Genomic DNA, 13462 nt, shown 5'->3' with positions numbered 1-13462 from the left:
GTCATTAAAAGAAAACAATTACAATAAGCTCTTAAAGCAAATCAAAAATGATTTAGTAATTTGGAAGAATTTGCAACTATCATTTTTAGGTAGAATTTCTACAATTAAGATGAATATCTTACCCAAAGTTTTATTTTTATTTCAAGTAATTCTGATAAATCCTGGAAAAGAATTCTTTAAAGAATTAACAAGAATAAGAAAAAAATTCATATGGCAAGATAAAAAACTTAGAATAAAACAGTGTGCAATAGAAGATATAAAAGAAAGAGGGGGTCTTGCCTTTCCGAATTGGAAGTTATACTATCAAGCCGCATCCTTAACTTGGATTAAAGAATGGCTTACTTTACAAAATAGAAGGTTATTAAATCTAGAAGGCCATGATTTAATGTTAGGATGGCACGGTTTCGTATGGTACAAAAAGTATACAACACATTCCTACTTTAAGAGACATATAATTAGAAAGGCACTTACAGATGTGTGGACCGATATAAAGAAAGATTATTTTTTAATTTTGCCAGATTGGATATTTCCTATAGAGGCCATAAGCCACCCAAATTTATTACAAGAGGGTGACATCTGGAAATACAAGGACTTAGTAGATAATCAGTAGAATTTAAAAATGAACCAGGACTTGTTGGAGTCAAGTATTGTAATAGACTGGTGGCAATGCAAGCAAATAAAGTCCAGGTTCTATAAAGATAAAATAACATATATACAGTGGTACCTCGGTTTTCGAACGCTTCCTTTCTCGTACATTTCGGATACCGAACAAAATTTTCTGCAAAAATTTGCTTCAGTATCCGAACAAAAATTCGGATACTGAACAGAAAATTTTGTTTTCTATCCGAAATGTAAGATCTGAGGGACGAGGTGAGAGGGAATGGGAGTCGGAACGCCCCTCCTGGCCGCCCTCTTAATAGCCTTCCAGTCTCTACCTTGTAACTTCTCTACGCAGCAGGAAGGGTAGGGCTGGCTACAATACCGGCAGCTTCGTGGGGGCTACTTTCCTCAGCGTTCAGTCGGTTACCTACAAGCAGCTGCATCAATTTTTTTTCCCCCGGAGGTGGCGGCTCCGTCGGCTTCCCTTCGAGGAGCAACAGCAGCGTCAGGAACGTCACGTGAAGGGAAGCCGCCGGAGCCGCCACGGGGAAAGAAAAAGTTGGTGCAACTGCGTCGGGAATGTCGCGCGGTTCAGTTGGTTACCTCCAGGCAGTTGCACCAACTTTTTTTTTCCCCGTGGCGGCTCCGGCGGCTTCCCTTCACGTGACGTTCCTGACGCTGCTGTTGCGCCTCGAAGGGAAGCCGACGGAGCCACCACCGCCGGGGAAAAAAAATTGGTGCAGCTGCTTTTAGGTAACCGACTGAACGCTGAGGAAAGTAGCCCCCACGAAGCTGCTGGTATTGTAGCCAGCCCTACCCTTCCTGCTGCGTGGAGAAGTTACAAGGTAGAGACTGGAAGGCTATTAAGAGGGCGGCCAGGAGGGGCGTTCCGACTCCCATTCCCTCTCATCCCGTTCCCTGAGATCTTTATCCCATAGGGAATAGAGGAAATACTGTAGATTTAATTGGTTCCCAGCAAGTCAATGGGCTGGGAACCAATTAAATACATTTCCATTATGGGATAAATTAATTCAGTTCTCGACCAAATCGGTTCTCAACCACAGTTCTAGAACGGATTATGGTCGAGAACCGAGGTACCACTGTACTTAGAAAGGATAATAACATCTTAGGCAAACTATTAACAACAAACCAAAGAAAATTGATTGGAAAAACATATAAATTTTTAATTAATTGTAAAAATATGGAATGGACATTAAAGGATAATATGATTAGTTAGTGTAGAAATTAAAACAAAGAGATAGACTTAAATACTTGGGAAATGGTATGGACATATAATTGGAAAATAACGAAGTCAACTTTTTAAAGGAAAATCAAATTAAAATGTTCTATAGATGGCATCTGCTGCCAAATAGAATTTCAAAAATGTTTCAAACTAATTCACCCAATTGTTGGAAATGTAAAGTAGAAATAGGTACTTAGTACCATACTTGGTGGACATGTCCAAAAGCAAAAGAATATCGGGACCTAATAGAAAAATGGTTAAAAGAAATAACACAGCAAGAAATCAAGAAAACACCAGAACTCTTTTTATTAGGTATTTCAAATAAGATATGCAAAAAAGATATATATTATTTAATAACCCATATATTAGTAGCAGCTAGGATAGCCTTTGCTCAAAAATGGAAAGAAACTGAGACCCCAAAAGAAACAGATATACTTAAGAAAGTTTTAGAATGTGCTGAGCATGAAAGAGGAGACAGCACAGAAGTAACAGACAATAAAGAGAAAGCAGAACTGCTCAACACCTTTTTTGCATCTGTTTTCATGCACAACGAAACAACAAAACAACGAGCTTGTATCACAGCTGCAGAAATAAAAATTGGAACAAAACACTACTTTAATAGAAATACAGTAAGAGACCACCTATTGGAACTGAATGAGTACAAATCACCAGGACCAAATAGCCTGCACCACAGAGTCCTAAAGGAGCTAGCCGATGTCATCACTGAACCTCTGTACCACATCTTTCAAAAATCCTGGACCACAGGAGACCTACCAGATGATTGGAAATTAGCCGACGTGGTCCCTATTTACAAAAAAGGCAAAAAAACAGACCCAGGAAACTATAGACTGATCAGCCTAACGTCTATTCCCGGGAAAATATTGGAAAAGATAATCAAGAAACAGATCTGCCACCACCTTGAATCGAACAACGTAATAACCACCAGCCAACACGGATTCGTCAGAAACAAATCATGCCAAACCAACCTCATTTCATTTTTCGACACTGTGACCAAATCAATTGACCAGAAGAAAGTAGTGGACATAATATACTTAGACTTTAGCAAAGCATTCGACAAGGTGGACCACAACCTTCTACTCTCCAAAGTAAAGAAGAGTGGAATCGACAGTAACACAACAAGATGGATTGAAAACTGGCCGACCAATTGCACCCAACGAGTAGCACTCAACGGGACTAAATCCACATGGAAAGAGGTAGGCAGCGGGGTACCACAGGGATCAGTCCTCGGCCCAGTACTCTTCAACATATTTATCAACGACCTAGATGAGGGAATAGAGGGGGAATTAATTAAATTCGCAGATGACACCAAGCTGGCAGGAGGATAGACACAGAATTCAAAAAGATCTAGACAGACTTGTACAGTGGGCCGAAATGAACAAAATGAAGTTCAATGTAGAGAAGAGTAAAATCCTGCACCTAGGCAAAAAAAACCCAAAACATGCATACAAATTAGGCGAAACCACACTCACCATGAGTGACTGTGAAAGGGATCTTGGAGTCTTAGTGGATAACCAGCTAAACATGGGCCAGCAATGTGCAGCAGTGGCTAAAAAAGCCAACACAATCCTAAGCTGCATGAACAGGGGGTACACTCCAGGACCAGAGAGGTAATAATACCACTCTATAAGGCCCTGGTCAGACCGCACCTGGAGTATTGCATCCAGTTCTGGTCACCACACTTCAAAAATGATATAGAGACTCTGGAGAGGGTGCAGATAAGAGAAACTAAACTGATAAAGGGACTAGAGACCAGGTCATACGAGGAAAGGTTGCTGGAACTGGGCATGGATAGTCTAGTAAAAAGAAGGGCTAGGGGGGACATGATAGCTGTATACAGGTACTTGAGGGGTTGCCACAGAGAGGAGGGGGACACACTGTTTTCCAGAGCACCAGAGGGCCGGACGAGGAACAATGGTTGGACTGACCAAGGAAAGATTCAACCTGGAGATAAGAAAGAATTTCCTGACAGTGAGAGCGATCAACCAGTGGAACGGCCTGCCAGCGGAGGTTGTGGACTCCCCAACTTTGGACACTTTCAAGAAGAGATTGGACTGCCATTTGACTGGGGTGATGTAGGATTTCCTGCTCAGGCAGGGGGTTGAACTTGATCACCTGTTAGGTCCCTTTCAACTCTAATAATAAATAAAAAATAAATATGATGACAAGAAGGTTAAATAATCAAGAAGAATCAGAATTCTATGATGTTTGGCAAAAAGTATATATCTGGTGGGATACAAAGAAAAAGAGATAACTTTACTGTTATATTATTTTAAATATACTAGCATTTAGTAGTTATATTGTAGTAGATGATGATTATTCACAATATAAATGAAAACTCCTTTTTTCTTCTACTTTTTTTCTTTTTTCCTCCTTTTTTTCTTTTATTTTAGTTCAATTTAAGCTAGAATTTAATTTTTATATATATATGTTCTTAAATACTTTAGATGTGTTTCCATCTATCACCTTATAATTGATATTTTTCAGTATTTTATAGACGGTGTTAAACAACGACAAGATCTTTTCTTTTCACTTTTTTCCCCGTTTAAATATTAAGATGACTTCTACTTTGAGCGGAGCGACTGTAGCTCCACTAAGTGTTGCATGTTATGTATGTCATGTTTGTCTATGCAATTTAATAAAAATATTTTTTTTAAAAATACCCAAGAAATTTGAGTAATTATTCTTGTCCAGATGTATTGAAGGCAGCATTGGATGGATCACGAATACCAAAGTTAAAAGAAATAATTATTGCAATGTATTTCAAGATTGATAGTATGTTAATTTGCATATGTGATTGGAGTGAAAAATAAAAAAAATCTTGCCTATTAAAAATAAAGAAATCATAACAATAAGGAAGCACATTAGTTTGGCCAGCTCCTAGCAACTACATAGATTTTCTCAGACTAACCAATATATAACTTGTTTACTATTTTTCAGTATTTACATGCTATTCACAGTTGTTTTCTTAAAGGCTAGCAGCATTTTTCTCATTTATTTAAAATAAGCAATATTACATTTCTATGCCATCCACCCCAGGATCACCTGGGTATTATTATTATTATTATTATTATTATTATTATTATTATTATTATTATTATTATTAATTAGATTTGTATGTCGCCCCTCTCCGGGGACTCGGAGCGGCTGACAACAACAAAACAGTACAAATCCAATGGTTAAAACAATTTAAAACCGTTAATATAAAAAACAATCATACATCTCATACAAACTTGCAAATTGTGAAAACTTGCAAATTGTGAAAACTTGCAAATTGTAGCTTGCAAATTGTGAAAACTAGTGAAATATAAACAAATAGCTAATAATATTATGTTATTGATAAATATTGAGTGAATATAGCAATCTATGTCCTAAAATTGGTTTCTGAAGCTCTGATACAATATGGTAAAATACTATTTTGTAAAGAGATAGTTAGACTAAGCCTGCACTTTTTCAAGTAATTTTTGTTGTTTATTTACTTAAATTTAAATATGTAGTATTACTTAATAGTGTACTTGTTTTTATGTAAAAATATTTTTAATCTATTGGAGTAGACCATTTTCCTGATTATATATTATTTAAGCTGCTTGTGGGTGTTCATTCTATTATATTATTAAACTGAAACCTAACCTACATTGGAAATATAAGCAGGCACTATATAATAATATAGCACTGTGGTTGTGAACGAATGCACACCGTTGAATCACTCAAGGTCTTACTAAGGGTAGAATGGCCAGCGTTTCTGCTCCTTTAAGAACAAAGCGCTGATCGATGGTTGCCAGGAGAACCAACCTGGAGAAATAGGGTAAAGAAACGCCTTCCTGTCACAACTTCTTTTTGCAGACAGTCAAGATTCATTTTGGAGCGTCTGTATCCTAAAATAACCCTTCCCTCTGCAATTAACCCTTGTAGTTTGAGCCCTTCTTTGACGATCTCCCCGCCCGCCTGTGAGTTGTTGTGTTTTTTCACCCTCGAATATACCCGAGCGCTGTTGATACCAGGTCAGCCCAGATGAATTGAGAAGCGACACAGGAACTACTGAGCGTGCTCGAGCTCCAGAGCATGCTCAGTGACAGCCAAATTCCAACTTCTGAGTTTCACGCGTTCAGCAAAAGGAAGCAGTCCTGCTCCTGCAGTAAACAATTTCCTGCTGCAGGGACGGCCGAGTGGCGACACCGCTGTGGGCTCCTAGATGGAGCGAAGAACTAAAGGGAATCGCGATCTCTTTTCTCGAAGTGGCAGCTGCCCGAGGGGTCCAGTACTACACATCGTAGTGGTCGGTTTCCATCACAAGAAGGGCTGCCAGGTGAGCGGCTGCCAGTTCGACTGGCTTCCTTGACTTATCCTGTCACTCTTGTGTTTCTGCTTTCCAGCCATTCTTCCTTCCGTATTACATCTCTTCTGGTGCTCGGGCATCCCACTTTTCCTGTCACCGATCTTCTATATTTAATACAATAAATGTGTTTTCATTTATTTCTATTGCCCAGCCTTTCTAAAGCTACTGCCTTTCGGCGACTGAGACTAAAATTTCCGTTAGCCCCAACTCACCTTCCTATTTCTGTATTCCTGTCGGCATATTATATGATGGGATACTATATGCATATGATGGGATACTATATGCATATGATGGGATATTATATGCATATGCATATTTCTCTAAATGTGCAAGGAAAAAAATCTGTACACAACTTTATATAACTATAATTATATAACAGTATATAATTTATATACTGTAGAAGTATATAAATTACTTATTCAGATAGTATTCAAATATCATGAAGTTTCAGGACACTTAGTATTTCTAATCTACTTCTATTCTTACAGAATATTCTGTTCGCATCTTGTCTATGGAAATCCAATCATATGAGAAAAGATGCCTAGATCAGTGTTTCCCAACATTTTTTGAGCCGCGGCACATTATTCACATTTACAAAACCTTGGGGAACATTGAGTGGGGTGTGTGTGTAAAAAAAGTTTCGACAAAAAAAATCTCTCTCTTCCTCCCTTTCGCTCTATTTCTCTCTCTCTCCCTCTTTCTATCACTTCATTCCTTCCTCTTTCTTTCCCTCTCTCTCTCCATCCCTCTTTCTTTCTCCCTTCTTTCCTCTCTTTTTTGCTCTCTTTCTCTCCCTCCTTCCCCCCTTTCTCTCCCTCTCTTGCTATCTCTTTCTCTCTCTTTCTCTCTCTTTCTCTCTTTCTTTCTCTCTCTCTCTTTCTTTCTCTCTCTCTCTTTTCTTTCTCTCCCCCCTCTCTCCCTCTCTTGCTATCTCTTTCTCTTGCTATTTCTCTCTTTCTTTCTCTCTCTCTTTCTCGTACACCATGCCGCAGCAGCGGCACTGGGCAGTAGCCTTGGGGCGGCGGCAGGGTCGTCAGCTGTGAGGCGGAGCTCCGGAATGGAGGCACCGATAGCGGTGGCTGGACGTGTTGCTAGACGCCGTACATGCTGGCGTTGCGCTGGGCATGGGCGTGGGGCTGGAGCCTCCGTCCCGGCCCAGCCAGCAGGTAAGTGCCAGCCACGCAATGCCAGCATGTACGGCATAGAGCAGCATGTCCAGCTGCCACCGTCGGTGCCTCTGTTCCAGAGCTCCGCCTCACAGCTGACCACCCTGCCGCCGCCCCATGGCTACTGCCCAATGCCGCTGCTGCTGCCAGGGAAGCTCCAGCTGGGTAGGGCGCTGCAGCTGCCGGAAAACTTGGAAGGCGCAAAGAAGGAAGCTCGGCTTCCGGTCTCACAACATTTTGCTCTTCGCACTCTCAGCAAAAAGTTGTGAGACTAGAAGCTGAGCTTCCTTCTTCGCGGCACACCTGACCATGTCTCACGGCACACTGGTTGGGAAACACTGGCCTAGATTGTAACTTTATGATTGCAATCTTAATTTGTAAATATTCTTAGAAAGAAGTTGAATGGAACATAATAGCAATAGCACTTAGACTTATATACTGCTTTACACTACTTTACAGCTCTCTCTAAGCAACAGAATCAACATAAGACCAATCTCAAATGTAAACTATTAAGTGCTAGAAGTTTAGTCAACAAGATATCTGAATTCCTCCTTCTACTTGACACCTCCAACTTTTATATAATTTTTATATGCAAAACATGGCTAAATGCTTCCTACTCAGACTCCATTATCACATCAAAAAACTACCATGTTTTCCGCTCAGACCGTGAATCCTGCAGAGGAGGTAGAGTAGCTATATTCTACAAAAAATTGCACAGGATTTATCTGTACCTGAAACTATTGTCTGTGATTTATCCCTAAATGCCACAGTTCGCTTCTTACTCTGCTACAGAGCCCCGGACTACGACATCGAACATGCTAACAAATTATTCACATTACTAACCTGGGCAACCAACTGCCCATACCCCATTATCTTCCTCGGAGACCTCAACCTACCACACATTAACTGGTCCTTAAATGAATGCAGCATGGAAACCATCCATTCTACTATATATAATACCGTCACCTATCTGGGACTGGACCAACTAGTAACTAACAATACCAGACTTGATAACTGTCTGGATCTCAGCTTGTGCAACAGCAAAAGTGCAATATATGGCTTACAAATAACAGAACCATTTTCCAACAGCAACCACAGCATGATAAACGTCAGTCTCAACCTAAGCCACACTATGATCCACCAAAATAATACAACACCAAAATTCAATTTCATAAAAGCGAACTATGAACTCATTGAAGCCCACCTCTTAACATTAAACTGGAAAACTCTATTCTCTGAATGCTACACTACTGATGACCTCTACAACACATTCCTACTCGAAATGAAAATGATCAGACTTCATGTACCTCTAACATGTACCATTAACAAAAAAAAATAACCTCCCCATCTCAGTAAGAAAATTACAAACAAGAAAAAAATCACTGTGGAGGAAAAACAAAAAAGGACAAGTTTCCAACCTCAAAAGCAGATATAAAAGCATTTGCAATCAAATAAAAACAGAATGCCTTAACTATTACAGCAAACAAGAGGAAAACCTCCTGCGCACCAAATCTAATAGAGCTTTCTACAACTTTGTCAACAATAAACTCAAAGACTCAAGACCTATCCCACCTCTCAAAGGACCCAACAACAAAGAATACCACGATGATTCATCCAAAGCCAACCTCCTCAACTCTTTCTTTGGCTCTGTCTTTGTTAACAGCAATGGCTCATCCCCCAATTTCATCAATAGCACCTCAAATTCCCTCAACGACCTAACCCAAGTAGACTTCACTGAAGACCAAGTTGAAAAAGCATTATGTGACCTTAAACCTTCTCTATCAGTCAGACCAGATGGTCTATGTGCTTACTTCCTAAAAAAGCTCTCTTCTGCCATAGCTGAACCACTAAGCATAATTTTTGAAAAATCCTTCAGAACACTTCCTAAGCTATGGTCGAAAGCAATGGTCATCCCCATCTTCAAAAAAGGAGACCCCTCTCTTGTCGATAACTACAGACCAATTTCACTATGCTGCGTCCCATGCAAAGTCATGGAATCAATTATAAACAAATCAATTACTCTCCATCTAGAAACTAATAATTTGCTCTCTAACAAACAATTTGGTTTCAGAAAAATACTATCCTGCAACCTGCAGCTCCTCCACTGCAAAAATATATGGACAACTCATCTAGATCAAGGGAAATCTAAAGATGCAATTTATATTGACTTCTGCAAAGCCTTTGATTCAGTGGTCCACAACAAACTACTCCTAAAACTCAAATCCTATGGCATCTCAGGATCCCTCCATAGCTGGATTACAGCATTCCTGTCAAACAGACAACAAGTGGTCAAAATAGGAAGCACTATATCCACCCTTGTCCCAGTTAAAAGCGGTGTTCCCCAAGGTAGTGTACTGGGACCAATGCTCTTCATTCTCTACATCAATGACCTTTGTGATTACATCACAAGCAACTGTGTCCTCTTCGCCGATGATGTAAAACTCTTCAACACCACCGATAACACAACTACTCACCAAAAAGACCTTGACGCTGTTTCTGAGTGGTCTAACAAATGGCAACTCCAAATCTCAACTAGGAAATGGTCTGTCCTACACATTGGGAAGAAGAATCTGAACTCCAAATATGAACTAAATAATCAAATTATCACAGATAATCCCCACTCGGTTAAAGACCTTGGTATACTAATAACAAAAGATTTAAGTGCCAAAGCCCACTGCAACAACATAGCCAAGAATGCTTCAAGAGTTGTAAACCTAATCCTATGTAGCTTCTGCTCTGGCAAGCTCACACTACTTACCAGAGCTTACAAAACTTTTGCCAGACCCATCCTCGAATATAGCTCATCTGTTTGGAACCCATATCGCATCTCAGACATTAACACCCTTGAAAATGTCCAAAGATATTTCACAGAAGAGCCCTTCACTCTTCCACTTGAAATAGAATACCCTACAAGACTAGACTTTCAATCCTGGGCCTAAAAAGCTTAGAACTAAGACGCCTTAAACAAGATCTAAGTGTTGCCCACAAGATCATATGCTGCAATGTCCTGCCTGTCGGTGACTACTTCTGCTTCAACCACAACAACACAAGAGCACACAACAGATTTAAACTTAATATTAACTGCTCCAAACTTGACTGTAAAAAATATGACTTCAGTAACCGAGTTGTCGAAGCGTTGAACTCATTACCGGACTCCATAGTGTCATCCCCAAACCCCCAACACTTTACCCTTAGATTATCTACGGTTGACCTATCCAGATTCCTAAGAGGTCAATAAGGGGCGAGTGCAAGTGCACTAGAGTGCATAGTTCCCTCTAAGCTGAGCAGTGAGCAATCGCTCACTTAAAAATCATCATCAACTCAGAGTTTTCCAAACCTGCCCAGAAGCCGAGAGGGAAAGAGTGAGAAGGAAGAAGAGAAAGAGGAAGAGAGGAAGAGAGAGAAACAGATAGAAAAAAGAGAGGAAGGAAAAGAGAAAGAAAAAGAATGGGAGTAAGGAAGAGAGAAAGAAAATCAAAATCTAGTTTGAAACTAGCTCAACTATTTAAGTGGCATTTTGATATTGATAGAGTTGCCCTATTATGAGCTCACTGTTATAGACACACAGTACAGTATTTTATTTTGAAATTCTCTGAGACAAAAGAGGGTGGGTTTTTTATTTATTTGTTTGTTTGTTTGTTTATTATTTCTGTGCCGCCCAGTCCCGAAGGGACTGCCGCTCAGGCACTATACTTTTCCGCCCACCCCAAAAAAAATTAGAGGGAACACTGCTAGAGTGTCTTCCGTCCCCTGTCCTATTGCTCTCCTATATCTCCTATATCTTTCTTCTATTCCTATATCTCTTCTTCTATTCTTTCATTGATATGTTCTATTACTATATCTTCTTTTTTATTATCTCTTAAATATATTTTACTATGAGTATCTCCTCTATAACCTTCATCATGTATTTTACTATGTGTATATAGATATATACCCACTAAACCCCTCATTGTGTATTGGACTAAATAAATAAATAAAATAAATAAATTGCAGGGAGCTGACAGTTAGAAGTAGCCTGCAATACTACATTCCACCATAGTCAAACTTTTCTGAATGGCATTAAATACGTTTGTTGTCTTTCTATACCAGACCTGGGTAAGGGGCAGCCCCCGGGCCCTCATCACTAGGGGATGCTAAAAGATTCCCAGGATGGGAGAAATCTCACTGGCAGCTCTTCCTCCTCTGGCAGCAGACGCACTCCTCACGCCTAGGTCCGAGGGCGGTTCCTGTCACAAGGCTCGGTCAGGTGGCGGTTCTGGGAGCTTAAAGTCCTTCTTTCCCCCTCTCCTGCTCCAAACTCAGATTCTTGCTTCACCTTTTGGCGGGCGTGGGAAACCAAAAGGCACAGCTTGCGTTCTGCTTTCTGAGCAACTTTGCTCTACCTGAGCAAATGATCAGGTATATCCAGTAAAATTATCTGAAGGGAAGGGAATTGTAATTTAACCCAAAAAGGGCACCACGAAGGGGAAAAAATTATGGTGGGTCTTCCTCGACAGAAAAAAGAAGTCATTTATATGATCTCTTGTATTCAAGAGCTTTTTAGACAGCAGTTTCAAAGATAGTTTTTCTAAAAACAATGCTTTCTTTCCTCTAGTTTTATTTATTTGTTTATTTTTGAAAGAAGAGGCTTTGGTGATTCCACCTAAGCAAGAGTTGGACCTTTCTTATTTATCTTTTTTACAAGAAATTCCACATTTTTATCTTGTTAATAGATAAGTTGGACTATGATAATTTAGTTTGTAATTCTATACATGTGATTATGGTCTTTGTCAGTTCTCTACATTTCACAAATAAATGCATCTGTTTTGGAATCTGAAACTTCCTTATTGAAAACATATTTCTTATTTAAAGCTTTTGTTACAGAACAGACATATTGCCCCCAACAATTGCATTGCTTATTTGACCCCTATGACAATCATTAAGTGTTGTACTACATGATTCTTGACAAATGTATCTTTTTCTTTTATATACGCTGAGAGCATATGCACCAAGACAAATTCCTTGTGTGTCCAATCACACTTGGCCAATAAAATTCTATTCTATTTTATTCAATCTGGGTCCTCATTTAACTGACCTTGGAAGGATGGAAGGCTGAGTCAACCAAAGATGCTTTGCCTCTTGAAGAAGCACCTGTAGGATTCATTTCTCTTACCTGCCCAAACTCATCTTGTAGTCTGGGCAGTGCAGAGAATTCAGCGTAGCTCCCAAACTGTAGGTCAGCTTTCTGGAGAACACTGCAGATCATGGTGTGCTCCAGGCACAATATGATCCAGAGTATATACAGTATTGGGTAGAACTGAGTTAATTATATTAGTCCAGCCCTCTAAAACCATCCCAATTTCTCATGCAGCCCCATGGCAAAATTAATTGCCCACTCCTGTTCTATATTGTACAGCTATAACAGGACATTTAAGTGAGAAAGGTATTAAATAATTAATTTTCAAAGGGCTATTATTCCACATGAACTACAAAAAAAGCTTATATAATTTAGTGACTGATAATCTCCTGTTACTGAAATTATGTAAAATTAGCTTTGATTGATTATATAATTGAATAACTAATCCAACAATCTAAAACCCCCACTGCAGGGCAAATTCTGATCTTGCTATTCAAAGAAGCAACAGTATTCTGTAGGTCAGACCAGGGGTCTCCAATCTTGGCAATTTTAAGACGTGGACTTCAACTCCCAGAATTAAACTATGGAAGTTGAAGTCCGCAAGTCTTAAAGTTGCCAAGGTTGGGGACCCCTGGGTTAGTCTATACAATAATTGAATGATAAGTGCAGGGATATGATACCTAATCAATTATTATGACAGGTTTATTACTTTGAGATGTACTATTATGACATTCTCACTGTAGAAACAGATTCTTTTTATCTTTTAAGAATGCATCCACCAACGACTCCATCAATATCTTTTAAGCACCATTTGGTTTTCTTTTTATAGATAGTTTTAATTAAAATATTGGCATGGTGCAGAGATAGCATTCTCATGAGGCTCACCTTTATTTAGCATGATGCAGAGATAGCATTCCTCTGAGGCTCACCTTTATTTGCAGAACATAAAAATAGATGACTACAAGTTTTTAAAAAATATGCCT

At 39.4% G+C, this 13462-nt stretch overlaps 1 protein-coding gene across 3 annotated transcripts in view; it reads left to right on the top strand.

Moving 5' to 3' along the window:
- The first annotated feature begins 5693 nt into the window (after nucleotides 1–5693).
- Nucleotides 5694–13462, top strand: part of AVL9 (AVL9 cell migration associated) — a 204781-nt gene continuing 197012 nt past the window's right edge. For 2 of the 3 annotated variants that reach the window (XM_070726316.1, XM_070726317.1), the window contains exon 1: nucleotides 5697–6167. In XM_070726316.1, coding sequence (XP_070582417.1) covers nucleotides 6054–6167 — 114 coding nt within the window. In that variant the 5' untranslated portion in view covers nucleotides 5697–6053. Of the gene's footprint in view, nucleotides 6168–13462 lie in introns of all 3 variants that reach the window. The other variant, XR_011556730.1, reaches the window with a different exon arrangement.

Source organism: Erythrolamprus reginae, chromosome Z (assembly GCF_031021105.1).
Source record: "Erythrolamprus reginae isolate rEryReg1 chromosome Z, rEryReg1.hap1, whole genome shotgun sequence".
NCBI classification, from domain to species: Eukaryota; Metazoa; Chordata; class Lepidosauria; order Squamata; family Dipsadidae; genus Erythrolamprus; species Erythrolamprus reginae.
The sequence above is the reverse complement of the archived record's forward strand: the minus strand, read 5'-3'. Positions and strand labels throughout refer to the sequence as shown.